This window comes from Meles meles, chromosome 3 (assembly GCF_922984935.1).
Source record: "Meles meles chromosome 3, mMelMel3.1 paternal haplotype, whole genome shotgun sequence".
Lineage (NCBI taxonomy): Eukaryota > Metazoa > Chordata > Mammalia > Carnivora > Mustelidae > Meles > Meles meles.
Window position 1 is genome coordinate 135,687,829 of NC_060068.1, and position 27,857 is coordinate 135,715,685.

Consider the following 27,857-nt stretch of genomic DNA (forward strand, 5'->3'; position numbering starts at 1 on the left):
AATGGGTGTGGATGAACATCTCAGGATCCTGTGATCATGCAGCGAGATACAGGTGAGGACTGTAGGTTTTAATCCCAAAACCAGTCAGTGCTGTGGTCGTTTTTAAGTAGATAACATTGTTTTAGTTTCAGGCAGGAAAAAACGTGAGACAGGAATCCATCAGGAAAAAAAGGCCCTCATCACATAACGTCTTGGGGAAACTTTCTGCTTTATGCAAACAGTGCCCCCTAGCGAGCGAGCAGGGGCTCGGCTCAGGGCCAGCTTTCTGACCTTGTCATCTAGAGCTTCCAAACCCAGTCTCACCAGCTTGTTATTAGCGTCCGAAAGATGAATATATAAATTCGATTGGAGCATAGTATAGCTTTACCTCTTTCTTATTAAAGGTGGCAGATTGTTTTCCTAAACTTCCGAGGGCAGGACTAGAGATTTGCTTTATGTGCTTAGAGTGTTCTGTTGTCTAGTGTGGACGCTTAATAAACACTTGATGAAATCATGTTTGTTGAGTGACAAGAATAGTAGAGTAGGCAAACCTGGCTCTCACTACCCCATCTGACCTGAGTGACCTCTATGGGTCCCACACTCTTCTTTTTATTCTTTGTTGTATTCATCTATAAGATTGAGGGATTTGGCCCCTGTTTAAGGTCCCTTCATGCGTAAGCAGTCTCAAAGTTTCTATGGCTTTCTGGGTCTGGAGCCTGATGTAACATCAAGATCTCTGCTGAATCTTTGAAAAGCGTCCTAGCAGAGAACACCGACTGGCAGAGAACAGCACACTTAGATCTCCTTACAACCTCTGTGAGTTAGTCAATAGATGGGTTCCAGCAGAAAAGACTGGGAGATTGGAGAAACTCAACTCTCAAAGAGATGGGTGTGGCAGAAGAGATAAAGAACTGAATGCTGGGAGAAAGTCGTCCTTCTCTATAAAAGCCTTTGAGGGAGGCTTGGTGACAGACCACCAGAGGAGCTGGAGAACTGCGTCCTAGCTTACCTATAGGTAAGTCCTCTGGAAACCACAAGTTCTGTTGCTGGAGCTTTTTCAGTATTATGCAGGCTATTAGGACGTGATGACTAGGCCAAGAGGAACTAGGGGAAATTCACATAAAGTTGGGTAAATCTTTGTATTTCTTTGGAAGTAGGTTCTCATTCAAATAGAATCTTGATGGTCTTTCACTGTCTGAGTTGTTTTTGTGCTTTTCCTGGGCAACCTCCGTGAGAGGAATAGTGTAACTGTGGAGGAAGCCATATTTATTGAGGCTTACTTGAAGGCTGTGTGACCTGAGTCAACACATACCTTTGCTGGGCCTCCCCTCCTCTGTGCCGTGGGTATTATATAACACCTTGAAAGTGGGAATATGTGTGTCTCGAGCACAGCTACACTGGCGGTTTGGCTTACCGACTTTTGTGATTTGTAAAAAATACTTGCAAGCTGTAAAAGATAACTACTTGTATAAAGTGTAATGAACTGTCGAGGAAGAACCTCATTTTGGCTTCTGACTTTTCGCAGGTTTCATCATGGTCGCTTTCTGTGTCAGAGACTGTTGGGCTTAGAAAACTTAGCCGATGCAGATGGTTTAGTTTAGTTTTGTGAGGGTTGGGAGTCAAAGGGTGCGGTCAGCTTGGTGTGGGGGTGGGGAGTGGGTAGCTTTCTGAGTTCGGGCTTAGGCATTGGGAAGCCATTGAATGCTTTTAGGGTGGGGGAGACACTTGATTAGATTATTTAGAGGAAGGGAGACGTACTGGAAAAGATTAAAAAAAAAAAGGTACTGGGATATGGAGTCTCCCACCCCTCCCTCACCGCCTGTGCCTGAGGGTAGGGTAGCCAGGGAGCACTGCCAGCTTGTTGGCTGGTCTCCTTTTCATGCCCCCACCTCCAGGGGCACTTTCCTGCTGCCAGATGGTCCTACATTCATCCCGTGTCCATGTGTTCTTACAGATGCGCTGCTGTGGACATGTCTAAGTGAAGTCCCCTCCTGGAGCACTGATCTCATCCCTCCCGTACTCCACACAGTTTCCCTCCCCCGAGTCAGTTTTTCTTCCTCCTCTGGATCATCTCCAGATCATACAAACCTGCTGCTATTTTTTATCATTTTCAAAATCTTTCTCTTGACCCTGCTCCCCAACTCCCTCTTCCATTCCCTTTTCCCTGTAAAACTCCCTGAAAGAGTTCCCTGTCTCCAGGGCTCTCTCAATTTCCCCTTTCCTTGTGAATGTCTTTCTCTGAGGGGTAACATCCATTGGGAAAGTAAACCATCACTCAGCGGCTCTTCACCACAGCTGCTTTTGTCAAGGTCATGAGTGATTCCCAGGTGGCTCCATTCTTCGGACAAATCTCATCCTTTGCAATCGCAGCAATGTTTGCTGCGTGATCATTGCCTCTTCATTGGATATATTCTTTCACTTGACTTCTGGGATCCCCTTTACCTTTGCTCTTCCTCCTACCTCCTTGCTTTGCTTCTGTGCATGTACTGGTGCCTCTCCCGCTCCAACCTTCTCGGGAAGGACCCCCCTCCCCCGCACCTAATCCTTAGCCACAAGCATTGCTTTGAGCATCTCGTCCAGGTTCATGACTTTAAAATACCATTTCTGTACCAATGACTCTCAGATATGTATCTTTGTCCTAGACCCATCTCCTGAACTCCAGCAGCCTCCCCCTAAACTCAACACTTTGAAAATCCAGGCTGGTCCTTCCCAAGCCTGCATGACATGCAGCTTTCCCTGGGTCAGTTGGTGGCACTTCCAGTTGGACCATTGGCTCGGGCCAAAATCCCTCGGAGTCATGTTTAAGCGCCTACACCTCATATCCTGTTGGAAATCCTGGTTGCTCTGCTTTGTAAATATCTAGAGCCTGAACGATCCACTCTTCATCCCTTCCTCTCTCCTGACATGCTCCAGAAGTCTCCTGACAGGTCTTCATGCTTCTCAACGTAGCAGCTCCAGAACCCGTCTCAAAGGTAAGCCTGATGCCATCACTTCGGTGCACCTGCTGGCTGCTCCTCAGGTAGAGGAAGCAGCTGGAAATTCATGTTTGCTGCCTGAGGCTTGTCATCCATTGGGCCTTACCCCTTAACTCGGGATGGAGCCTTCCAGGGGTCACAAGGTTGGCACTAAAGAGTAGTGATCATGGAGGTTGTTTGGTTCAAATTAAAACGGAACAAAACCATGCTGTTGGGGGGGCCTTTAGGACACAATAGAGGTTGTCATGGGAGATGGACTCGCCAGAAAATTCAGTCCTACAAAATTGTAAGTCAGTGGACCTCTCAGAACCTTGGTTCTGTGTCCCACTGTGGCTCTTGCTGGTGACTTCTTCCACTTAAAACACCCTCTGCCCTTCCCCCATTTTTCCGATGATGAACCTTACATGTCACTTTTTTAAGGGATTATTCTGCCACTCCCTCCTGTCTCCCCTGCCCCCATCCCCGTCACTGAATGATTGTCCCCCGCCCCCCCATGCCTTCATGCTTCCATTAGTATATTTAATCAGTACTAACTGGATCCCTTAATAGTGTTTCAGGAATATATCAGGAATACCATTTTAGAGGAGATGATGGCCTAAAATTGAGTACTTTCTAATACCAGAGCTATGCATGGCTTTTTACATTAATTAAAATTAAATTACATTAAATTTTTTTTTAAACTGCAGTTGTACTAGTACATTTCCAGTACTCAGTAGTCAGATGTGGCTAGCAGCTACTATGTTGCACAACACCCGTGTTCTGGAATAACCCCATCTTCATGGAAGGTTCTAACAGTACAAGAGAAAGGGGGGATAGACAACACACACACACACACACACACACAATTAAGGGAAACAAGGGAATAAATGCTGCATAGGTAAATGAGAGTGTAGTAGAGTGACTGGTTGACTCCTTTAGACAAAGGGACAGAGGGAGGTCTCAGAAGGCGACATTTAAGAAGAGGTTGAGAAGAAAAGGAGAAACCTGAAACTGGTGGGGTAAAGGATTAGAGATTAAGGCAGAGGGCACCACTAGAGGAAAAGTCCTAATGTGGGGACACATTTGAAAGAAGCCCAAATGGCGGGAGCCCTGTGGCAGGGGAGAGAGACACAGAAGAAATCCAGATCACTATTGGGAACTTTGTACATCTGGGTAGGAAGTGAGTGCTTTGTTTTTAAATTTTCTGAGACAGCTATGGGAGTGTTATAAGGGGAAGAGTGACACAGTCTGATTATATATTTACCATTTACATCATTCTGCCCAGTTTTATTAGTTGCTTACTTACTTGTCTCTCCACCTGATTGCACAATCCTGGGTTTTTTTCATTCTTGGTTTATTGAGTCACGTCCCACGAGCCTCCATATATGGATAATAACTGGTAGGATTGAATTAAATTAGAAAAATCATTATCACTGACCTGGTGGGCTTTGGCTGAGTCTCTGAGTATAACAAAACTAGTCATGACATATTTTGCTCCCAAATTAATTAATATAAGATGTGACCTAATTCTTTTTGAGGCATTTCAGAATTTGTCCCCTGACTTTTGGCAGTGGTCAAGGTAGGGGTCAATTTTATTACTTCCAAGTACATAAAGGCAGAGAATAAGAACAAAGTGGGTGTCCAGAAACGAGTGTTTCCCCTGCGAGAACTCATCTTGTTACCTATTTGGATTCAGGTGTGGGCCATTGAAAAGCTAGGAGGGCTTTTACGGATCAGATAGTAGACCCATTTTGTGGAAGAGGTGAATTTCAGCAAATAGGCCAGTAGACAGCTTGTGTGATGTCCCAGTGTCAGGAAGGAGCTTGTGTTCATGGAGGTGGAAAAGAGTCTAAAGCAAGGGCCTGCTCTAGCCAAGGCCTTCTTCAGACACCAAGTCCTGCCCCCCACCACCCCCTCCCATCCCCAGGGACTGCTCAGCAGCAGGTTTGAAAGGGCACACTTTTAAGGGCACTGGGTGGTATGGGCCATGAATGGCCATCTCACTGTATCTCATAACAAAGCCGAAAAGCTGAGTTCTCACATGCACTCTCTAGATTTTCAAATCTTGGCCATTCATGGCCAATTCAAAGAAATGAATTTTTTTTTAGATTTTATTTATTTATTTGACAGACAGAGATCACAAGTAGACAGAGAGGCAGGCAGAGAGAGAGAGGGGGAAGCAGGCTCCCTGCTGAGCAGAGAGCAGGATGCAGGGCTCCATCCCAGGACTCTGGGATCATGACCTGAGCTGAAGGCAGAGGCTTAACCCACTGAGCCACCCAGGCTCCCCAAGAAATGAAGTACAAAGTACTTCTGTGGGCCAGATACAGTCTTCAGGCCACCAGTTGGCTGACGGAGCTGACAGAGACCTGAAGCTGTTGTGCTTGGTCTCTCATCAGGCTTTAGGTCTTTGTCCAAGTGCGGAGACTGCTGAAGTCTGGGGGTCACATTTCCAGGTAGCATGGGACCCAGCGCCACATACCCAGTCCACCATCCATGTTTCCACGAAGCCCATGATGGGCTGCAGGCAGCCTAGAGATGGAGCATCAGTGCTTCCTTGGGAGGGAGTGACTGAATCCTTGGACCAGAAGGGCAGTTAATGAAGTACTAGGCAGGCTTACACATACTTCTATGGCTCAATAATTACGAGCAAAAGTCAGAAGACCTGGGCTGGAACCTCAGCTCACTTAACCTCCCCAAGCCTCAGTTTCCTCCTCCATGAATGAGGTTGGTAGCAACACCCGCCCATGGGGGTCTGTGAGGATTAAATGCGTGTGGGTGCTTGGCATAGAGCCCACTACACAGTAAGTTCTCCAAAAACTTTGCATAGTGTCAATGCGTATTTAGGTTTCATTTTCAAAGGTCTCCCACATCCCTTTTGCTCATTATAACCATCCTTTGAGGGAGACAGAGCAAGTATTTTTAGAGCTGTTTTTACAAATGAGGAAATCAAGGCTTGGAGGTGCTCAGTAACCCGCAGGGATTCCCAGCTTTGCAGGTGGCAGAGCTGGGATCAGAACCCAAGTCTGGTCCAGAATGTGCTTCCTGAAAGCATTCTCTTGTCATCACTCAGTAAGATACAGTCTGAGTCATTGCTTCCTGTAACACGAATGGTTGGGCACAGTGATTCACAGTCTTCGTGAATCCTTGCTACTGGCAAACTTGACAGTATGATGAAGACTGGGCACTGACCATCCTAGCTACAGAGCCCAGAGTTTCTGTCTTCGAAATTACCTCTGGTTTCCTTCCTGCTTGCTCTCTTTATCCCCTGTGTCAGCATCAGGGGGCAGTTTGGACTCTGTTGGGGAAGAAGCTGAACCTGAGGGTCTGCTGTCCCTTGCAAGGTACAGAAGGGTCAGCCATTCCAGAGCTGACGGAGACCTGAAGCTGTTGTGCTTGGTCTCTCATCGCTAACGGAGCAGGCTCATGTGACTGACTCAGTCAGGGTGAAAGGAGAAGTTGCAAACTCAGAATTAATACTTGTTCCAAGACCATCTGGGAAGGCGCACACCTACCAGTCTGCTTTTTCTGTCTTTCAGGCCGTAACCATCATGCAACCTTGGGTAGCCATCTCAGGCCTCCTGCTGCTTCTGACGGGTAAGCAAATTGGTGGGCTGGGGTCTGGGAAACCGTGAGGATATGAGAGTGTAGGAGATATGCAAGTGTGGTGTAGGAGGATGGATGTGCTTGGGCTTTGGTGGGAGCTAGTGGGTCAGCTGGTAAGCAAAGAACCAGGCTAAATCTTACTAAAAAAAAAAATTGCTTAAATGCTACGAATTGCAAAATCCACGGGTGAGTGAACCAGGTATGAGGAACTTTGTGTCATATCTTGCCATTTGTGTTTGAACAAACAAACAAAGGGCTGGTTAGATAGTTGTATGAGCATGGACTACTCAAGTGTATGTAAAAATATAGTAACAGTGTTAGCAGGAGTGGGAGGGGATAGGGAGAGGAGACTGGGCTAAGATGGAAAGGATACCAGTCCTTCATCGAACTATCTTGTGTCCTTTGGTATTTTTTTTTAAATCAGGTGCAGCTATTTCTTTTAAATACATTTCATTTCACAAAGTTAGGAATAGACATAATCTGAAATTTTAAAAACAATAATCTCCAGAAGTCCAATTATGGGGGAAAGTTCATTTCTTATTACATTGCATAACTTGAATTTTATGATTAACATATTTTATTTGTAATCCAAAAATGATATTAGGCAAAATAAAATATTGTAAGAATTCAGTGAAAAAGTCACTTTCTTATCTTATGTAACCATGAGCATTTTTTTTTCCAGAGCATTTCCCAAAGTCATAGCCCAATTCTAAATATGACTGGTTGGTGAATTTCTGATTTCTTTTAAGGGCTACCTTGATTGCATTTGGCATCGTGAGGTTTTTATACCACTGTTCCAGGAGAGACTTCTTGTTTTTAAGTGGCATAATTTAGTAGATGATTGAGTATTTTCCAGTTCTCTGTTTTCATGGGAGAAGTGGGCCTCACTCAGTTGTGGGGCTAGTATCAACTTACGAGATGGGGTCCCTGTTGGATTTTTTTAGACTGATTCTAAAGCCCATGGTAAACCTCAGCTGCTTTAAAAAAAAAAAAAAAGATTTTATTTATTTATTTTAGAGAGAGGTAGAGAGTGTGAGCAGGGGCAGGGGCAGAGGGAGAGGGAGAGAGAATCTCAAGCCGACTCTGCACAGAGCGCAGAGCCTGATGCAGGGCTTGATTTCATGACCCTGAGATGATGACTAGAGCTGAACCCAAGAGTCAGACACTCAACCTACTGAGCCACCCAGGTGCCCCTAAAAACACATTTTCTAAAAGTTGATTTCTGAAGAGTTTACTAGACTTCTGCCTTTAAACCAATAATACTTTTTAAAATCAGTTTTTTATGTTAATTCCAGTATAGCCAACATAGTGTGATACTCGTTTCAGGTGTACATAAGTGGCTCAGCAGTTCCATACAGTATGCAGGGCTCATCCTAATAAGCGGGCTCTTGGTCCCCACCATCTATGTCATCCATCCCTCCACTCACCTCCCCTCTGGTAGCCATCAGCTTGTTTTCTATAATTCAGAGTCTGTTTCTCTCTTGCTCTCTTGCTCTCTGTCTCTCTCTCCTTCCTTTGTTCATTTGTTTCTTCAGTACCATATATGAATAACAGCATATGGTATTTGTCGTCCTCTGACTGACTTTGCTTAGCTGCATCCATGTTGCTGCAGATGAAAGCCAGTGATGCTTTAAACAAAACAGCTCTGCTTTTCTAACAAGAGAGGTGTTGTGCGGTGACTTCATTTACAACAGCAGTTTAAAAAGTTGCAATAAAACTTAAAACTTAAAATGCAGTCGAATTTTTCAAACATATTTCAGTTGAGGCAGTGATTGAATCTGGGAGAGGAGGAAAGCCACAAGTATTAACCTACTGAATAAGCATATATACCTGTCAGACACAGAATGAAATACAGAGTCATGTATTATTGGAGTGTCATTTGGTTCAAACCTTTTAGAAAGAAATTTGGCCATGTTCATCAAGAGAATGATAATAGCAGTGCCCTTTGTCTTGGTAACTTTTCTCTTAGACATCTGTGCTGTTAGAAAACATCCTAAATACAGAAAAAAAAGTTTAAATTATATTTTATCTACAAATACCAAATAAATAATGCTTTTAAAGAATATGTTAATGTAAAAATGCTTACAACAAATTTTTAAATTGAAGATGCAAAGTCCTATGATTACAAATGAAATAAACTATGTAAAAAGAAAAAATGAAAATACATGTAAAATTAAAAGATTGAGTCCTCATGCTCTGTTTTCTCTTTATTTATAGATGCTGTAGTTTCTTACACTCAAGTGATTGGAGTGGTGGGTCATTCCATCACGCTGCCCTGCACCTACTCAACAGCTCCTGGAGTCACAACCATGTGCTGGGGCCGAGGGGCATGTCCCATGTCCCGTTGCTCAGATGAAGTGGTCTGGACTAATGGATCCCATGTCACCGTTCGGAAGCACCCACGTTATAAGCTAAAGGGAAACATTTTAAGAGGGAACGTGTCTTTGACCATAGAGAATGTGGCCCAGACTGACCGTGGTCTCTACTGTTGCCGTGTTGAGCACAAGGGGTGGTTCAATGATATGAAACTCACCCTGTCACTGGAGATAAAGCCAGGTGAGCTTGTCTTCTGTCTTCCTTTGATCACTTCATGTGGGTGAACTGAGAGGTTTCCTGTTTGGTAGTGACTTTCTCTTCCTTTAATAGGGAAAGGGGAGGTTCCTCGAGTCTTGTTTTTCAGTAACTGTTGGAAAGTAGAGTAACTTCGGTTGGTATAAAGTGAAGTATTCAGAACCAGTCTTGAGCAAGACCATAGGGGAGAGGATCTTCCCAGTCAGCAAACTGTCTCCTAAAGCAGGTTTTCAAAAATGCTATCTGGTGCAGGGGCACCTGGATGGCTCAGTCAGTTGAGCATCTGCCTTTGGCTCAGGCCATGATCTCAGGGTCCTGGAATTGAGCCCTGCATTGGGCACCCTGCTCAGCAGGGAGCCTGCTTCTCCCTTTCCTCTCACTTGTGCTATCTCTGTCTCTCTGTCTTAAATAAATTTTTAAAAAATGCTAGTTCATTCATGAAAAAGCGTTTAATGTTCCATTGTGAAATAGAGTGAACATTCTTTTTTTTTTTTTAAAGATTTTATTTATTTATTTGACAGAGAGAGAGATCCCAAGTAGGCAGAGAGGCAGGCAGAGAAAGAGGGGGAAGCAGGCTCCCTGCTGAGCAGAGAGCCCGATGTGGGGCTCGATCCCAGGACCCTGAGATCATGACCTGAGCTGAATGCAGAGGCTTAACCCACTGAGCCACCCAGACGCCCCTAGAGTGAACATTCTTACCAAGTTGAATTTGCTTAACTTAAAGAACTGCCCTTTATTCTCTGAGATTATGTTTTAGAAGAATTTTCAAATGTCTTAAACATTTTAAAACTGTTTTGGAGAATTTCAAACATATAGAATAGGTAATATAATACAAGGTCTTGTCAAGTAGGGATAGCACCCAGGTATAACAACCGTCAGCTCAGTCTAGTTGCATATATATCGTAAAGGGATATATAGTTCCATCCTTCCCTCTGCCCTGCCTGGGATTTTTTGAGGCATATTTCATATCATATCTACAAAGTTGTTGTTTAAAAATTAAAGTGACTATACTGCAATATGAAAACATTTACATCCCAAAGACTATTCACCAGTTGTTTTTAAGAATTTGATGAAATCCAAAAATCTGTCTCGATGTGAAAATCCCCATTTTCTTTACCATTGGATAAACAGAGTGGATTCTTCAGGATTTCCCAGTTTCTAGTGTTCCTTCCTAATGAATTTCCCTCCGCTAAGCTCTGATATTGACAATAGAACCCAATACCTGTGGCCTTAATAAACTATGTGTCTTCCTTCCTTCCTTCTTTCTTTCTCTCTCTTTTTCTTACTTTCTATCTCTTTCTTTTCTTTCTCCCCTTCCTTCCTCCCTTCCTCCTTTCTTTCTCTCTTTTACTTCTCCCTCCTTCCCTCCCTCTCTTTCTTTCTTTCTTTCTTTCTTTCTTTCTTTCTTTCTTTCTTCCTTTCTTTCTTTCTTCCTTTATTTTCTTAAGAGGAACTTGGTTTTGCAATCTCCCAGCTTTTGGACTTGGTTTGTTTCTTTTGTGAAGACTAGCGACATAAGGTCAGTTCTGATGGAGAAACTAGCTGACGGAGGGGGAAACCATCTGTGGGAAGCAATTTAAGGAAGCCAAAAGAGGCTGGTGATAATCGTGTGCTCTAGACAGAGGCGAGGAAGCAGCCTGTGGAGAAGAGATTATGATTACAACTTTCTTGGATTTGTAAAATTTATTATTGGTATGGCTGAATGTTAGGAATTGATCTAGTAGAGAAATGAGTAGGACACTTTTAAAGTGCTTCAAAATTCTTTAGTAGGTGGGCACTTACAAGGCCAGTGCCCTGTCAAGTGGGAAGAGGGTCTGTAACAGAGCCAAGGAGACTCTGCCTCCAATAACCAATTCTTTGCTTAAGTTTGCTTGTGGTTTCCACTGGCTAAGCTTACTCTTCCAACTTCTGTTCAGGCTTTTTTATACCAGCATCTGCAGTACAGTTTGCTCCCTTCAGCCTGGGGAAAATATTTACCAACTGAAGAAAACAAGCTCGTTAGACAGTTTGATTAGGTTACCCCTCTTTATTGTTTCCCTTCCTCTCCTTTGATCAGATGTTTTGCGTGTGTGCTTTCCCCCTTGTAGATTAGATTTTAAACTGGAAGGAGGGGATTGGATTGTACTCTTTTTCAGAGTTGCTAACTACACCTTAGATCAGGGTCAGCAAACCCTAGCCCTGGGATCAGGGCTGTAGATCAGATTACAGAATAGGCCCGCTGTTTTATACATTTTTATTTGAGCAGCCATGCATATATATTGTCTTCAGTGGCTTCCCCTTAACGGGGAGTGGAGCAAGTGCCCCCGAGGCCTAAAACATTGACTGTCTAGACCCTTCCAAAGTCTGCTTTGGACTAATGCTTTGCCTGTGATAGACATGCACAAATATTTGTTGAAAGAAGTGTTTTCCTCTTCAGATTCTAAATTAAATTGCGTCTTTCAGAAAGAAAAGTTCGCAAACCAAGTGTACCCTATTTAAGAGACATGGTTTTCTTTTGTAGTTAGGTCGAAATGTAAGGAAACTTCATACAGAGAAAAGGGTGCCCAGTGAGAGCAAAAGTATACATTCTTGATTCAGTCCTTCATTGGTTTGCTTTGGTGCCAGGCCCTGTGTGGGGGCTAACTTCTGGTTTTCGCTCTGTCTGGGTAGCTCTGATACCCCGACTAAGTGATTTGGAATCCTGTACCACCGCAGAATCTGGAAAGAGTCAACGGTATGGTATTAACTGTTGTTATATCTTAGGTTGGAAGGAACCGTAAAAGGTTTAGTTTACCTTCTAACCAAATGTAACTCATCTGTGGGATTCATCTAGCATATGCTAATGGCTGTGAGTTAGTCCTCATTTAGGATGCAGGTCCCTCTGCCCCTATGTCACCCTCAGGCCTGACTGGACTGAATGCTATTTATTTGGTAAGCATTCTAGGCCTGGGAACTCCTACTAAAGTCTTAGTCATTCACCGTGGAGAGGATAAAGGCTGCTTCAGGCTCTGGACATTTTCCTTACCTCACAGATGTTTATGAAGATGCATAAATCTGATATGCATGACTGGTCTTCTCAAAGTGCTTCAGTGTAAATCGCAGGTGCCATTTTTCACCTCTGAACCTCCCCAAATATATACGTTTTAGTGCAGCTGTTTCCTTTTTGCAAGTATGTCTTCAAAGCCCTCCTCTGTCACAGATTCTAGTTAACCAATGACAAGAACTCTAAGTTCAGGGAAGATTAGTGCCTAATTTCTGCCGGGGGACAGCCTCTCATTGGTCGTATTAGTCACGGGCCCAGCACGAGGCTCTTGTTTCTTGCTGCTTGATTAATCCTTGCTTTCATGTTGGTTTCTAACTCCAGCTGAGGTCACCAGTGTTCCAACCTCACCTAGGGTCTTTACCTCTACTTCTTCAACGCCAGCACCCACGCAGAACCTCAAGCCAGGTAAACAAATGTGTTTCTTGAGCCCCAAGGTCTTCTAATGAGAGGATGTAGACCGTCCAAGGCATTGTGTTCAGGCAGAAGTACAGTCTAGACTAAGGGTTCTTACCTGGGTTCCAAGCGTGGGCTTCACAGGGTCTGTGAACCCCTGTCCCAAACCATATGCACCTTTTTATAGATAATCATTTTTAGAGCAAAGGAACTCATAGCTTTTGGCCAGATTCTCCAGGGCACTGATTATTAGCAACACCCCCTAAAAAGCCACACCACTGATCTTAGATATCTAATGAGGGTGGAGTGGCCCAGTTGAGCACAGGTTTTTGAGGAAAAAAATAGGAATGCCAGAGAACAAGGGTCCAGGTAATGAGATTCTGTTATTACAAGGAGCTCTGAGTAGAGATCAGTTAGTCCATTCTGAAGCCAGACCTCCACTTGAGGGTGAAATTTCAGTGAAGTTAACATTCACTTTGTTTCCTGTGTGACAGAACCATGCTAAGTACTTTTCAAGTATATTTCTTAACTCTTATGACAACCCCGAGGCACATACGTGTGATTCAGTCCCGTCTTATAGTTGTGAGAACTAAGGCACAGAGTCTGAGTTCATTGTGGAAAGCTACATGGATAGAAACTACTTGAATCTCCATTAAGTTGAATTCTGGGACTGTGCTTTTAACGATTGGATTGTGTCTTCTACCATGAGCACCGACCTTATGTTTGGATGAATTTGTCCTGATCTGTGAACAACCCTTTATACCATTACCCTGTCTTCTCTGGGCAGTCAGTCTGCTTACACAGTTTTGCTTCCAGCATTCTTTAATTTATTCGTGCAGCATGGAAATAACGAAAGATACTATTTATACTGATGAAAAAGTAAACATCAGATTTTAAAGACTTCAGGGACTTAGAACTTACACATCTTTTTTTTTTTCCATTCAGACCACATGGTTCATACTTTAAACTTCTGATAAATAAGGACTTAGATAATACAGAAGGAGAATAATTTGACTTAAAGGTAGGAAAGTAGCTTGCCATTCTGAGGACAAGTTTAGGTTCCAACTTTCTATCTCTAGGATTAAAAAGATAACTTTTAGTGGAGATTTGTAAAGCCTCTTTGACCCCTTGGAGTGGCGCTGGGTTCTGTGGAGGAACAGAGATGTCACATTCTCTTAGCCAGAAAGATCCGGTGGAACATATTGATTTCCCCGGACCCCTATTGAACCACATGTATATTTAATCAGGAGGGATCTGAAGGATTGGGCCTTGAGCTGAGTTTGGAAGAGGGGGCTTTAGGTTAAAACTGAGATTTGGGAGCCATGAATGTTTATAAGAAAAACAGTTTTGTTCATTCAAGGCAGCTGAACACACTTGACTTTCTCAGTATTGATTTAGCTTTGTAATACTTAGTTTGTGCTTGCAAATGGGGGTGGACTAGTGGCCTTGGTTTGGTGAACATGCATGTTTAAAGCAAAGATTCAGAAGAAAAGTGTTGGCCAATGTGTCCATGTGACCTTCTCAGGGATAGTACTAATTAAGCCTTATCCTTGTCTTGATAGTTTTCTCCTGAGTTTGAGTTGAGTTGAACAGGAAGGAGGTGTGTGCTGGAGCAGATCTAATGTGGGAACGTTTATCTTTACATCCATGCTCTTCCTGTGCTCAGTGTCTCTTCTGTATCCTAGTTGCCTAAAATATTCATGGCATGGTTGGGTGGAATGTTTTAGACGTGGAGAAAAGATGCCTGCTAATATGCAAATTTGGGGAAAAAAGTTAAGCCCAAGAGGTCCTCACACCGGTGCAAGTTGAGTAAGGATTCTGATCATCTGACTTCACTGTTGTCCTGTTCTTAGCTCTTAAACAGACTTACACCCTGTTAGAGATTTGAGCATTAGAGAGAAGCAGGAAAATAGCTCAGAACACGGGAAAGGGTGATGTTGAAATGTGGAGACCACTGTGGGGAAGGGAAAACAGAAAGACCAATGAAAGGGAAGAAAAGCCCAGGTTTGGGAGTTCTTATCCTGCCAGCACCACTAACATGGTCTAAAATTTGTGGGGCTCTCTGAGGAAAGTATATAAAATGAAATATTTGAAATGTTAAGAAAATACACAGAGGCAAGTGATCAGAGCTGCACATAAGGTGAGATATTAGAAAGGAGTGATTTTAGAAAGGAAAGGGAAACCTGGCCCTGTACTGGAAAATTCTTAGTGAAGCTTTTTGGTGCAAAACTGCAGATGAGTCAGATAACAACGGGAAATCAGTCTTCACAAAGGAGTGACAGAATGCCAGTGCTGAAGGAGCCAGGTCAAGGGCCACTGAGAACAGGGCTTTGAGAGTTGTTAATTATCTGACAAGAGAAAAAAATGTATATATATATAAGCAAAAAAAGGGAAGAACCTCATCAGAAAGAACCCCAAGTATAAGATTTATATATTATCAGGACAAACACAAATTCACAGAAACACTGGCAGAAGGAAAAATTGGGAGAGTGGTTAAAAATTCTCAGTGTGGGTAAGGAAGGTTATTTTGATTCTTCCTGGATGTATCTTGATGTTTCTGTTAAGGGACTCAACTTTCCTAAGTTACAGGGGGATTAGAAACTGGTTTGCCTATAGGGGTAGCATTGATTGGGGAAAGGGGATTACCTTGAAGTTTAACTCTATATGTATAGTAGAAAATAAAAATTAAAAAAGAATAAACTAGACTAAACTAAGTTAAAATTAAAAAAAGAATTAAAAAATAGAAAAGCAAAAGAAAAACATGGGTGTATGTATCAAAAAGTTCAGGTTAGAAGGTTATTAAGGAATTTGATGTACTGGACATCTCAGTGTGATGGTAAATAGGTTAAAAATTAGCTATATGTATGTAAAAAAAAAAAAAAGAACCAGAATATTGGTAAAGAGTTAAAAATAAAAGTTGTATTTATGAAGTAGTGGTGGTTGTTCTCTTGTAGTCTTTTTTTTTTTTTTCCTTCCTTCCTGGTTGGTTTTCTGGGGGAGGGGCCTGCCACGTGGGTTTTCAGACAATGATGTTCCCTGAGTTAGGTCCTCCCGCTCCCCTCAAGGGGGTGGGCTCTGAGGAAACTGTATTTTTTTCAGGCTTTTGTTCTCTGGGGGGTTTTTATGTTCTTTCATCTGTTTTCTCTCGCCTTGACAGCTTTTGATGGTTTTTGGAGTTTTAGAGGAGAGCAAACTGCACCCCGACCTCCCTCTCAGAGAGAAGCCTCAGAGTGCTCTGCAGAGCTGCTGGCAGAGTAGGTTGCGAGTCACTGTCCCTGGGGATGCAGGAGCTCCTCGTTGTACCCAAAACCAGGGCAGCGGCGGCTGTCTAGGCAGCTCCAGACCGCCAGAGAGGTTCCGAGCAGAGATCGCACACTGAGATTTTCCCGCTGTCCCGGGCTGGGAATGTCTGGTTTTTCCCGATGCCGAGCTCCAGGCTAGCACCTATGAGCACCTCTCCCAAGGGAGGGTATGGGACGCGCGTGTTTCAGGATTGCCATCTGGCCAGGCTCCCAGCCCTTCACGGGAGCCGGACCCCACTCGTTCTCGGGCGCGCTGGTGGGTCAGGCGCACTGGCGGCTCAGGGACGGAGACCCGATTTCTCCGCCACACTCTCTCTGGGTCAGCGCCAAGGGAGGCTGTCCTGGGTCCGGGGACTTAAGTCCCTGTCCCTAACCGCCCAGATTCCCACTGTTTCCCCCCCCCCCCCCCCAGTGATCCTTTGCTCTTTGTTTTTTGAGTGCTTTCAACCAGACTCCAAGTTAATGCTGGTCCCCAGATGCAGGGCACTCTCATATTGGCGACAATCGGTCGCCTCTGGTGGCTCCCTCCCCATTTTGTTTATCTTCCGATATCAGTCCGATGTTCCCACTCTGCTTTACCTGCCACTGGCGTCTTCTGCTGCTGTAGAGATCCAGATGTGTATAATTCTGATCTCAGGCTGATTTCATGGGTGGTCGGAGTTCCCTGGTAGGTAATCAGCTCACTTTAGGGTACAGGTTGAAAAGGCGCCTCCTCCTACTTCCCTGCCATCTTGACTTCCCAAGATCCGAGAGTTGTTAATTATCACCAAAGTTCAGACATTGGACAGTGTTGTCACCTGGAAAGAGACCTCAAGGAATTAAGTAATGTGCATATGTGTTCTGTGCTGATCCGTATGTGTACCTCCCTGGAAAGATGTGTGGATGGATAATGTGGACCTTGAATAAGGCCAGGAAATCTAGATGGGGCTATCTGGGAGGAGGACGGGCAAGTTAGCCCAAACTCCCATGCCCTATTTCTGTGAAAGTGAAGTATTACTGGTAGGAATAAAGGAATAAAAGCTTAATTGGATGTCCTATGTACGGTGTGCTGTTGTAGGCTTTGGACATTTAGAGAGATCCTAGGGGTAGATAAATTGTGAAATAACTCTAGATACTGATAAACTCTCCAGACCATTTTCTAGATCAGATTTCCTGATAATGGTACACCTAGATGGCTGTTTAGTGCCTCAAGGCCATCTTTGAATACATTTCTAAGAGGAAGTTGGAAAGAATGGAAGTGGGTGGGTACGAGGCTTGCCTTCGGGGGATGGCTGGCTGTGGGCACTGCTGGGAAATGGATGGTGATTCCTGATTTTAGTTTTGTTTTTTGTTTTTGTTGAGGGTGGAGTGTTCCTCTACAAGGAGAGCACAGTTCTTTCATTCTTTTCATTCCAGAAACTACTTCATCCTCTGCCCTGCAGACAGCAGGAACCCAGCCTACTGGGCGACGGGAAAGGAGCACAAGACAACCCACCAATTCACCATTGTACTCCTGCCCCACCGGTAACTCCTTTTTCTTTCCTGGATCCTCGGGAGTACTCAGATTTTGATAATTGTTGAGATGTTGTAAAAGACCCCCTTCCGAATGAGGCACAGATATCTGACGGGAGTGCTGATACTGGCCGCTGCAGTCAGCCATGTGACTTGAGCAAATGTCTTACTCGTTTACACTCAGTTTTTATCATTTGTGAAATGGATGGAATAGCAACGATCTTGTAGGATGCTTTTGAGGATTAAATGAGATGAAAACACTAATACCTAGTTAAAAGGTGGTAAGTAATAGACACAATAGCAACTGCGACTCTTTCTTCAAAGTCTAGAATCCATACACCTGACTGGCCCAGGGAGCTTGTATGATTTGGGCACACCCACATGCATAGCACTATTTTTCTTAATCAGATGAACTGCTCTTTACTCCAGACTTATTAGTGGGCTTGCTGTCTTGGGCCAGAGCCATACATCAATTAAATCCAGCTCTCCAGTATCCAGACCAAACTGGTCAACCATATTTATGCTTCATCGAAGACCCAGACCCTAAGTACATCTAGGAGGCTCCCCTGCTACCCTGTGAGACTTGCATGTGGACACTTTGAGATGGGCTGAGGACATCAGCACCAGCCCCAAGCCACATGTTCCCTGGGACTGTCGATTGTCTTCTCCAGTTTTGGTCCCACTATCCCCGTTCTGAGCAGGTCTCATATAATCTTTGCTTATTTGAAACCCAAGATTCACCTGTCTTTCCTGTAGTAGAGAGAGGTGATGCTGAATCCTCTCATTTGCCCCAGACAATTCCATTACCCAGAGAGGTTATTTGGGGCAATGCCACAGGCTGAACCCCTTTGTAACGCAGAGCTGGTTTACCTGTGCTTATGTTTGTGCTGAATCCAAACAGGTTCAACCTTGGAAGACTCCTCTGTAATGTCTGTGACTCATTGTGTCCTGGAGCTGCCAGTTGGTAGGGCCCTCCCCCTTCCCGCCATGGCTTACCTTTTGCCAGTCATTCCTGGAAGCTGGTTAATTTAAAATGGCCCTGCAGCCACAGAGTCACAGAGGGACCTGTTCAGCTGGGATTAGATAATGGTGACATTTGGTTTTGAAAGTGGAATCCTTAGTGTGAACTGCTTCTGGGCACAAAAACAAAGTGGAAATAAAGAGAAACACAAGGTAGCAGCAGGGGGAAGCAGCCACACCACACGCTTTTCCGGTGCCAGTGGGAAGCACATCAGAGTGGGGAATCATAGGACTAAAACCCGATCAAGGTAGAGCTTTCCACAGTGGAACAGAAATGGGAGCAGCTGCGTCCCCTGTGACTTAGCGATCGATGCCACCTTGGCAGCGTGCCTGAGGGTCTAGAGCCAAATCCTCACCGTGCCTGCATCAGCCTTCAGCGAACTGAAGACTCGAAGGAGCAAAGAATGTTCATTCGGGCTGGAAGGGATTTTGGTGCTCATATGGCCGCCACCCACACTGGATAGAGGGATGTGCCGGGAAGCTGTCATAGTTCTCTCACTTAATTCTTTGAAGGCAGGTCTCGTTGATTGCTGTTGCTAGATTAAGGAAGCCCAATAGTTCTGCTTTAGAGACAGGCAGCTCCCAATTCCACGGCCTGCCACTGACTGTGCCCACGGGTGTGATGGTGGTATTTGCCCCTGGATGTTAATGATAGAATGACGTGGTATTTGGAGGTACATTGCACAGCGTCTCTCTCTCTCCCTGCTGCTCCTTCCAGGGTAGCGTAATAATTAATAACAGCTAATATTTACCTAATATAGTGTTCAGTCCTTAATGTACATCATCCAGTTCGACAACTTCATGAGAGGGGTACTGTTACAGCTTATAGTTCGAGCTGTATTTACAAAATCAGTATTTCAAAACTCTAGTAGTAAAACCGGAACAGTCAAAGCTTTAAGGCATAGTATCCTTTTATATTGGGATTTGGGGCAGTGTAAGATATATTAGTTTCACAGCTGATGTAATGGATATTTTATAAAATATTTCTGGATCAGAGTCTGGGCACATTGGCATATAATGTAGGAGTTACATTACCACCTGCTTTAGATCTCGTAGTACATTTTACTCACATTCTGAATGAAACCATTGTAATATCCATTCGGAATAGAGTGGTCCTGATCTTTGGATGTGCATGTGGTCTTTGGGCACTCATTGACAGGTTCTTAGCTGGCATGAAAATATCAATTATCTACCATTAAGCGGCATTCTTAACTCACTTCCAAGGATGGGCCCCTGCGACTCCCCTAATTCTCTAGATAAAACTTTGTGTCTATGTGCATTTTTTCCCCATAAAGATGGCAAACAGTGTCCATTTTTTTTAAAGATTTTATTTATTTATTTGACAGAGAGAGATCACAAGTAGGCAGAGAGAGAGGAGGAAGCAGGCTCCCTGTGGAGCAGAGAGCCCGATGCAGGGCTCCATCCCAGGACCCTGGGATCATGACCTGAGCCGAAGGCAGAGGCTTAGCCCACTGAGCCACCCAGGCGCCCCAACAGTGTCCATTTTTAAGGGTCCAAGGCAAAATGGTCAAGAAACACAACCTTAGAGGATAGAGTAATACTGCTCAGTAACTTGGTATGACTTCTGCAGTGTCTGCAGCACTTCACCCATATTCTTATTCAACTTTTCACTCACCACCAGAAGGCAATGTGAATATATTTAGTGTCTACAGTGAAAATTCAATATTTTTTGTAATTATAATTAATTTTCTTTCTTGTTGAGCAGATGGGAATGGCCCTGTGACACAGTCTTCAGATGGCCTTTGGCACAGCAATCAAACTGTAAGCATTTTTCTTCCTGCTTTATTAGCTGGATTCACTTGTATGTCTCCCTGGAAGCGAGTTACATTTAGAGAATATTTCTGTAAGACTAGCCCACAGATTGATTCTTCTAGTTGAAATTAAAAAAATAAGAAAATAATTTGACTCAGATAGGGATACTTTAATTAATTTTGAAAAGTTCATACAGGTGGACTGGTGTGTTACAGTTTGATAAATGATACTGTATTCTGTGTACACATACAGATACATACATAACACATACTACAGACTGTCTCCTGAAAAGAAATTAGCAAGAAAGAATGAACTGCTTTAAGGAGAATGAGTTAACATGATAGACCAAGGAAGACTTTAGTTATCATTAGGGAAATAACACACTTTGACTCAATGGAGTGGAGGCCACCCAGAACAAAAATACTATGTCAGCAAACATGTGGTTGCTCCAGTGGGTTCTCATATTCTTTCCTAACCCAATTGCCGTCCTTCATAGGTACTTTGAGGCCACTGTTGAGTTTTTCTATACGTAAACCTCCCCGTATGATGACATATTAAGGTATTAACATCTTAAATAAATTTGTGACTTTTGAAAAAAAAAGATTTTATTTATTAATTCGAGAGAGAGAGGGAGAGAGAGCATGAGCAAGGGGGAGGGCCGGAGGGAGATGCAGACTCCCCAGTGAGCAGGGAGCCAAGCAGGACCCAAGCAAGGATCCAGATGTGGAGCTCAATGTCAGGAGCCTGGGACCATGACCTGAGCTGAAGGCATATGCTTAAGGACTGAGCCACCGAGGCACCCCAAGTAAATTTGTGACTTTGAAGGATGTTCTTTTACTTTTCCCACAGTGAGCTTGAGATAAATCTGAGGGGTCCTCATCTCATGATGCTCATTGAAGTCTCATCTTTGCAAATAAGTTAGACAAGTTTATCAGTAGGACTTTTTCTCTTGGTTCCCTCTGGAAGAAATAAGTTTCCTTTTAGTATGCACAAATAACTCTCCGAAACAGCAAACAAAAAGAGTTTGGAGGTGTGAGAATAATCTTTCTCGTCTCAAGTAGTGAGAAATGACAGCACAGCCATGATAAGAGGAATTCAAGCTCGGGCATGGTGGGGTTATTTAGCGGGAGGGGGGCGGTCAGATGACTTTATGTCACATACATCAGTGGTAATACTACATAGGATTGATATAAAAATTTTTTAACAACTTATGTGGCATGGGCATTGATTGATCTGATGGATATGGGTAGAATTTGTAGATACTTACTAAATGTTGGAACAACCACTATGTAAATGATTCTTCTATTGCTATATGGCTAGACTTAATGCTGGATGAAAAAAACCAAAAAACAAAAGAGACAAAAATAACCTTCTGAGTGGTGAGATTGTTCTTGACGTCAGTTCCCTGTAGACAGGTGTGGTTAGCAGCGAGTAGTAGCGATTTAGAAGCAAGTTCACAACAGGCAACAGTGAAATCATGGGCCTTTTGTGTCTCGACTCTGAGGATGTTGAGAGGTATTCTCCCCCATATCCTGAAAACATGCAACATATATTTTGACCCAGAAGGTCAGCTTTCTGGACTCTATTAAAGGAGAGAATTGAACAAGTACATGAAGATGTAAGAGAAAAGCTGCTCTAATTGTTGCTGTTTATAATCATGAAAATGCTAGAAACAATGTACATGTTCAACGTCAGTTAAGCATGCCTGCATACTGCTGGTAAGAATGTAGTCACTGCAGTGCGTTTACTGACATGGGAAGACAGTACTGATTGTTAAGGGAAAAAAGCAACCGTTAAAATAGTGTGTGTGTGTGTGTGTGTGTGTGTGTGTGTAGTAGCATATATTGAATATAGTAGTTGCTTCTGTTAAGAGAAACACTAGGAGGATAAAGTTCTAGAAGAATATATAATGAAAAATGGAAGTTAGGTTTATGGTTGGTTTTACTTTACCTTTTTTCATGCTGAGCTGCACATTCTAAAATGAACATTCAGTTTTTATGTCATATTTTAAAAAATGAAAGCAAAGCCTCCCTCCTGCAGCCCCATGTTACATCTAACCGCTTTACCCTCTCCCCCACTCCCCACACTGGTCAAGTAATGTCAACACCACTCTAACCTCCCAGACCCTGGCCATTTCCCCTTTAAGCCCAAACACTAAGTACTTTCCCTTATCCCCTACCTTCCTCAGAGTATTTATCAGGGAGTACATGAAAGTACCTTTGCCAAGAACCCTGTTTAATCTATAGTTGACAGACACAAACACAGAGGTTCGGAGAGGCTAAATAGCCTGTTCCAGGTCACACAGCAACTAAGTCGAAGAGAGGGGATCCTGACTCCAGAGATTAAACTTTTTTTTTTAAGAGTTTATTAATTTATTTGACAGACAGAGGTCACAAGTAGGCAGAGAGGCAGGCAGAGAGAGAGAGAGAGAGAGGGCCAAGCAGAGAGCCCAATGTAGGGCTCGATCCGAGGACCTCGAGATCATGACCTGAGCTGAAGGCAGAGGCTTAACCCACTGAGCCACCCAGGCACCCTGATATTAAACTTTTATATAGGAAGAGACTTGATACTTCGCTCTGGTCTTCTTTTCTGTTGAATACTTACCCTCTGGAATGTCTTTAGGATTAGAGCTAAGCTATGTAAAAGGGCTGAGTGTGATGCTTGGAGTATTTCAGTTTTATTCCAGTACGTGGTGAGCCCTTGCAAACTGCACTAGGATGTTTAAACAAATTTCTGCATCTCTGCCCAGCTAGCGGCATCTCAGGTAGATTGTTAATGAGGGCCACGCCTGTGAGCATCTACTTTCAAGTCCATTTATTTAGGCAAAGAACCTTGAATTACAGCTTAAAAAAAAAAAAAAAAGGAGTCTAAGCAAAGACCAAATTCAATAACTTAGCACATTCAGATACCATCACCAGGCCAGCTTATATATGAACAAAAATTATGGGTTTTTTTTTGTATCAGGATATGTTTAATGGAAATAGCTTATTGATTTTTAAAAATGTGTATAATTTACCTATAATAAAGTACGCCCATATGAGGCATACAGGGTTTTTTTTGTTTTTGTTTTTTTAGATTTTTATTTATTTATTTGACAGAGAGAGACCACAAGTAGAGAGGCAGGCAGAGAGAGAGAGAGGGAAGCAGGCTCGCTGCTGAGCAGAGAGCCCGATGCGGGACTCGATCCCAGGACCCTGAGATCATGACCTGAGCCGAAGGCAGCGGCTTAACCCACTGAGCCACCCAGGCGCCCGAGGCATACAGTTTTAAGTTTTGACAAATGCACACACCTATGTAAATTCTACCCACTCAAGATATAAAACATTTCTACTGTCCCCAAATACATTTTGAATTTTAAATGGTCTTTGAATTTCACCATATGGTTACTGTCTCAGATAGCGTGGTCTTGCCTTTCTTGAGCCAGAAAAAGCCAAGGGCCATCAAAGATAGATGGATTCAAGTACATTGTTTTAGGGAATGTCTTTTTTTTTTTTTTTTTGAGAGAAGGAGGGAGAGAGTATGGGGTGGGGTGGGGTGGGGCGGGATGGGAGGAGGTGAAGAGGCAGAGAGAGGGTGGGGAGAGAGAATCTTCAGCAGGCTCCATGCTCAGCTCTGTCTCATGACCCTGAGATCACAACCTGAGCCGAAATCAAGAGTCAGACACCTAACTGACTGAGCCACCCAGGTACCCCTTAAGGAATGTTTTGTACCCATAACTCTTAACAAAATGTGTTTTCGATGCACCGATGTTTCCTTAGCATGTGTCGCTGGCTCAGAATCCGTGGATGACCACCAGTAAGGGACTGTACATTGGCATTTGCATTACCGCTGCGGTATTGCTCACCGTGCTGGTCGTCGTGATTACCAAAAGTAAGTCACTGCAGGTACCTGCGGGAACAGAGCAAGGGTTCTCAAGGCAAACGGCCATGTGGTTGAGATTTCACATACATTTCTGTTTCCTAAACTGTTTTCTCTCTCTCTCTCTTTTTTTTAAAATTACTGGCCTGTAAATAGAAAGATGCAATATAAATTCTCCAGAGATTAATTAAATTAAATTAATTAAATTAAATTGATTGAATTAAATATTAAAGAAATGAGACTGTTTTGGGTAGACTTGGGATTTGGAAGGCAACACACCATTATTATATATATGATTCGTTCAGTCCTTTTATACTCACTCCCCTCAGAAACCATGTTTGTCCCCATGAGGGATGATATTGTTGAGTTTTACAAGACCCACTTAAGAGGAGAGGCAGATGAAACATTGGACGAGAAACTGATTTCAGGGCTAGGGCTAGAAGGGCTTTGAAAGGTAGCCATCCAGCAGTTGTGTTTGGGGATGTGGTGTGTATGTGTGTTCTCTGTGCATGTATGTGTGTGTGTGTGTGTGTGGTGTATGTGTGTTCACGTGTGGGTGTGTGGCATGTGGCTGTGTTTGCACATGGGGTGTGGTATGTATGTATGTGTAGCCTGTCTCCTACGAAAGATTCACTTTTAAAAATGAAATTCAATTATTAATAATTGTGTTAAAGTAAGTCTGGGCATGTGGGTGAATACACTAAACCATTAATGAAAATTAAATACTTCATACTAAGAGATTTCTTTGGGTCTTACTGACTCAAAAGGAGTTACCTGAGTAATTTGGAAATCGTCCAGTCTGGGTTTTTTTTTTCTTTTTTCTTTTAAACATTCTTTATTCTAAACTTATTTTTTCAGGCTTTAGCTCTGTGCAGATTTTGCTTATAGGAAAGTAATAGAAATAATATACTTTGTTTGAAAAAAGATCTCAATGTGTTTAATTTTCTCTTCAACTCTTCTCCAATTTAGAATATTTCTGCGTAAGAAACAAGCTGGAACAACTAAAGTAAGTTCGAAAGAGTTTGTATCAGTACCTTTTGATATTTCTACTCTACCAAAAATAAAGAAAAATATCTCTCTGTCCTTTTCCTCTTTTTCTCCTAAACTCTGAAGATCTGGTTTAATGAGCACCTCTATTGTTATACACAACTTCTAGGGATATGTTTATCTTTCTATATTTCTCTGAAATTTCCCCTGTTACAGAAGGATCACTTCAGTCTTAACCTCTTCGAGCAAGAGATCACAAATTTTGTTTGATGGAACATTTGAATGAGTTGTTTGGTTTGTTCTTTAATTTCACTCAGTGCTTTGTTTATTGAATGTTTAGTGAGGGTCTGCTATATTTCAAAGAGATGACAAAACAGACATAAAACCATAAGCAAATAGAATCCTTTTTATGCTTCTACACAAATACTGTGGGGGGGGGGAATGAAGCAAGGTAATGGGCTATTTGAGGAAGTCCCAAAGAACAGAAGGCAGCTCTGTAAAGATGTGGAAGAAGACAACTCCAGGAGGAAGAAGTGCAAAGGCACTGTGGTGAGGCAAGTGCCTCCCAATCTCCACAGTTCCTATCTTCCCCTGCTGTTCCATTCGCAGGCTGCATTGGTTATCTGGATGCATAGACAATGGAATTTACAAATTTTTAAAATCTACCCTGCTGCACAGTTAAAACTTAAATCCCCTTTGCTTGCATATGGTCTGTGGTCCTCTGCTAGAATAGTCGTAATAGTAGGAAGCCACTACTAACTTCCAAATCCAAGTAGCTTGCTTTGTTTGGTACATACCGCTTGGGCCTTAAGCAAGGTCTTCAATTCAAAACCCATCCTCTTAGATTGCCCCACATTATTTCCAGTTCTCTTTCATTGACTGATTGCCCACAGTCTTTCTTAGATCTGAGTTAATTACATGAGCCAATCCGCTGAATGCATCTTGAACAATGCCTGGCACATTCTATGCTTTCTATGATAGCAGTTATGCCTGTTGTAACAATACACCCGTGAGAGGGGCACTGTTACTGTCAGCAGACAGACTGGAAAACAGGCTTAGAAGTGTTAAGTGACATCCAAAGGCACACCACATGGCAGGTGAAAAAACTCAGTCTTTGATCTTTTAGAGTCCCACACCCGTACTTAACAGAAGCTTTTGACTATGTGCATCCAAGAATGGAGGAAAGCAATTGCTCCTAACAGGCAGAAAAGCATGGCAAACAGTATTCTTTGAGCTGATCTCTGTTCTTTCACTGCTAATTTGTTTCTAACGGCTGATTTTTTATCACCTAATGATAAAAGAAAATACTTTAGTAAAATATAAAATATATATTTTATAAAAATATAAAATAGAAAAATACATAAATAGAAAAAAAGAACAAAAACCCTGAACGTTTCTTCGTGACTTTTTTCTTTCTTTCTTTCTTTTTTTTTTTTTTTTTTGCAGTTATATCACACTGACTCATTTTAAGCTACTGACACCTAACCTGTTCTCAAACATGTATGAGAGGTCACTTAAAGATCAGAGCTGAGTAAAGCCACAGTGTGTCCATGAGCATTTCTGGGCAGGCAAACAGGCACTCTTTACCAATTCTAAAACAGCAGCTGTATCCAAATGGCACACATGACCTTTCTGTACACTTACGGTATGACTCTGTGTCAGGAACGTTGCCTAACCTGTGGCTTTCAAATTCAAATCACTGACACAGTAAGATTGCTGACACCATGAGCCAGTACACACTTACGTGAAGCAATACTGTTTTACTGTATCTAACATGTTCTGATACATTTTGTGTTCTGGGTTTATCTTAAATGCAGGTTGTAGACTGCTAAATAAATTGAATAACCTTCTCCAGAAGGGTACAATCCACAGAAAAACAGCAGCCAAACCATTTCTTAGCTACTCTTGAGAATATGCACCTTGACTTAGGACTTCAGTTTGATGTCTGACACCCGTCTTCTCAGATTTTTCATTTTTGTATTCTATTGCATGAGTTTTCTCAAGGAGAATACTTGGATTTTCTACCTGCTCATTAATCAAACTCTCCTACAATGTAATACGGATCTCCTATTCACTCATAGGGCTCTGGGAGTTGCAAATACCCAGCCTTGCCTGCATCTACATGAATGTGCTTGTCATACTTTAGAAGTGGTCTGCTTTTCCTTAAAGACTCATGTTATTCTTTCTGTAGCATGGTTTCCATGAACAACCCTCGGACTGAAGCTTTGCAAAGTGCAGCCGAAGTGGGCATCCGAGCAGAAGACAATATCTACATTATTGAGGACAATGTTTATGTCATGGAATAAGACCCAGTGGCCCTCTAAGGATTTATGTCCTTAACTGTGGGAGACAATGACAAGATACCACCATGTCAGAGTTCTTGTAAGCCCTAGAATGATTTTTATGTTAATTTCCAATGATATTCCAACATGTCAGTTAGGTTGGGTAGAGTGACTGGTTCATCTGTGTATAGTCACCCTAATTGGCCATAGAGTCCTAATTTTTTATGCTAAACTCATTCATGTTTCTCCCAAATGTGAACACTTTATAATTACATACTCTCTTTGGATCATATGAACCTATATGCATCAAGAATTTTCACCAGTGAGAGAAGAGCTACCACTTTGGTCACCAAAGCTGTCAAGAAGAGCACAGTTAAAATCAGCAGATCTGATGTGGGACTTAAAGGACTTCACTTGGAAGCAGTTTCATGACAATCTCTTGTTTTTTTACCTTGTAACTCCAAATGTTAACATTTCTTAGGTTCCCCGAGGCTTTCAAATTACGGGGGTACACAGGTCTTTATTTTCCCCATGGGGAAATAGAAGTGAATGTGGTTTCACCACTACAGGTCAATCTGATTTCGCACGGCTCTGGAAATAAACAGTATTAAGGCTTTCC

General features: G+C 42.8%; 1 protein-coding gene across 4 annotated transcripts; it reads left to right on the top strand.

Annotated features, from left to right (window-relative positions):
- The first annotated feature begins 936 nt into the window (after positions 1 to 936).
- Positions 937 to 27,857, top strand: HAVCR1 (hepatitis A virus cellular receptor 1). 4 transcript variants are annotated; one of them, XM_045998754.1, is made up of 9 exons: positions 937 to 994; positions 6,473 to 6,530; positions 8,757 to 9,095; positions 12,454 to 12,537; positions 17,223 to 17,330; positions 20,065 to 20,120; positions 23,870 to 23,981; positions 24,939 to 24,975; positions 27,148 to 27,857. In XM_045998754.1, exons 2-9 carry the CDS (start codon positions 6,485 to 6,487, stop codon positions 27,260 to 27,262), a joined length of 897 nt encoding a protein of 298 aa, XP_045854710.1. In that variant the 5' UTR covers positions 937 to 994; positions 6,473 to 6,484; the 3' UTR covers positions 27,263 to 27,857. The 4 variants fall into 4 exon arrangements, with proteins under 4 accessions (XP_045854710.1, XP_045854708.1, XP_045854711.1 ...); XM_045998752.1 differs by lacking the exon at positions 937 to 994 and adding an exon at positions 2,904 to 2,951; XM_045998753.1 differs by lacking the exon at positions 937 to 994 and adding an exon at positions 6,120 to 6,277.

What these genes read in the sequence shown, in the direction of transcription:
- HAVCR1 (XM_045998752.1), top strand. Translation starts at nt 2,913, where the DNA reads ATGCTTCTCAACGTAGCAGCTCCAGAACCCGTCTCAAAG. An exon ending in GTCACTGGAGATAAAGCCAG is followed by an intron (nt 9,096 to 12,453) that starts GTGAGCTTGTCT and finishes TTCTAACTCCAG; the next exon opens with CTGAGGTCACCAGTGTTCCA. An exon ending in AACAAGCTGGAACAACTAAA is followed by an intron (nt 24,976 to 27,147) that starts GTAAGTTCGAAA and finishes TTCTTTCTGTAG; the next exon opens with CATGGTTTCCATGAACAACC.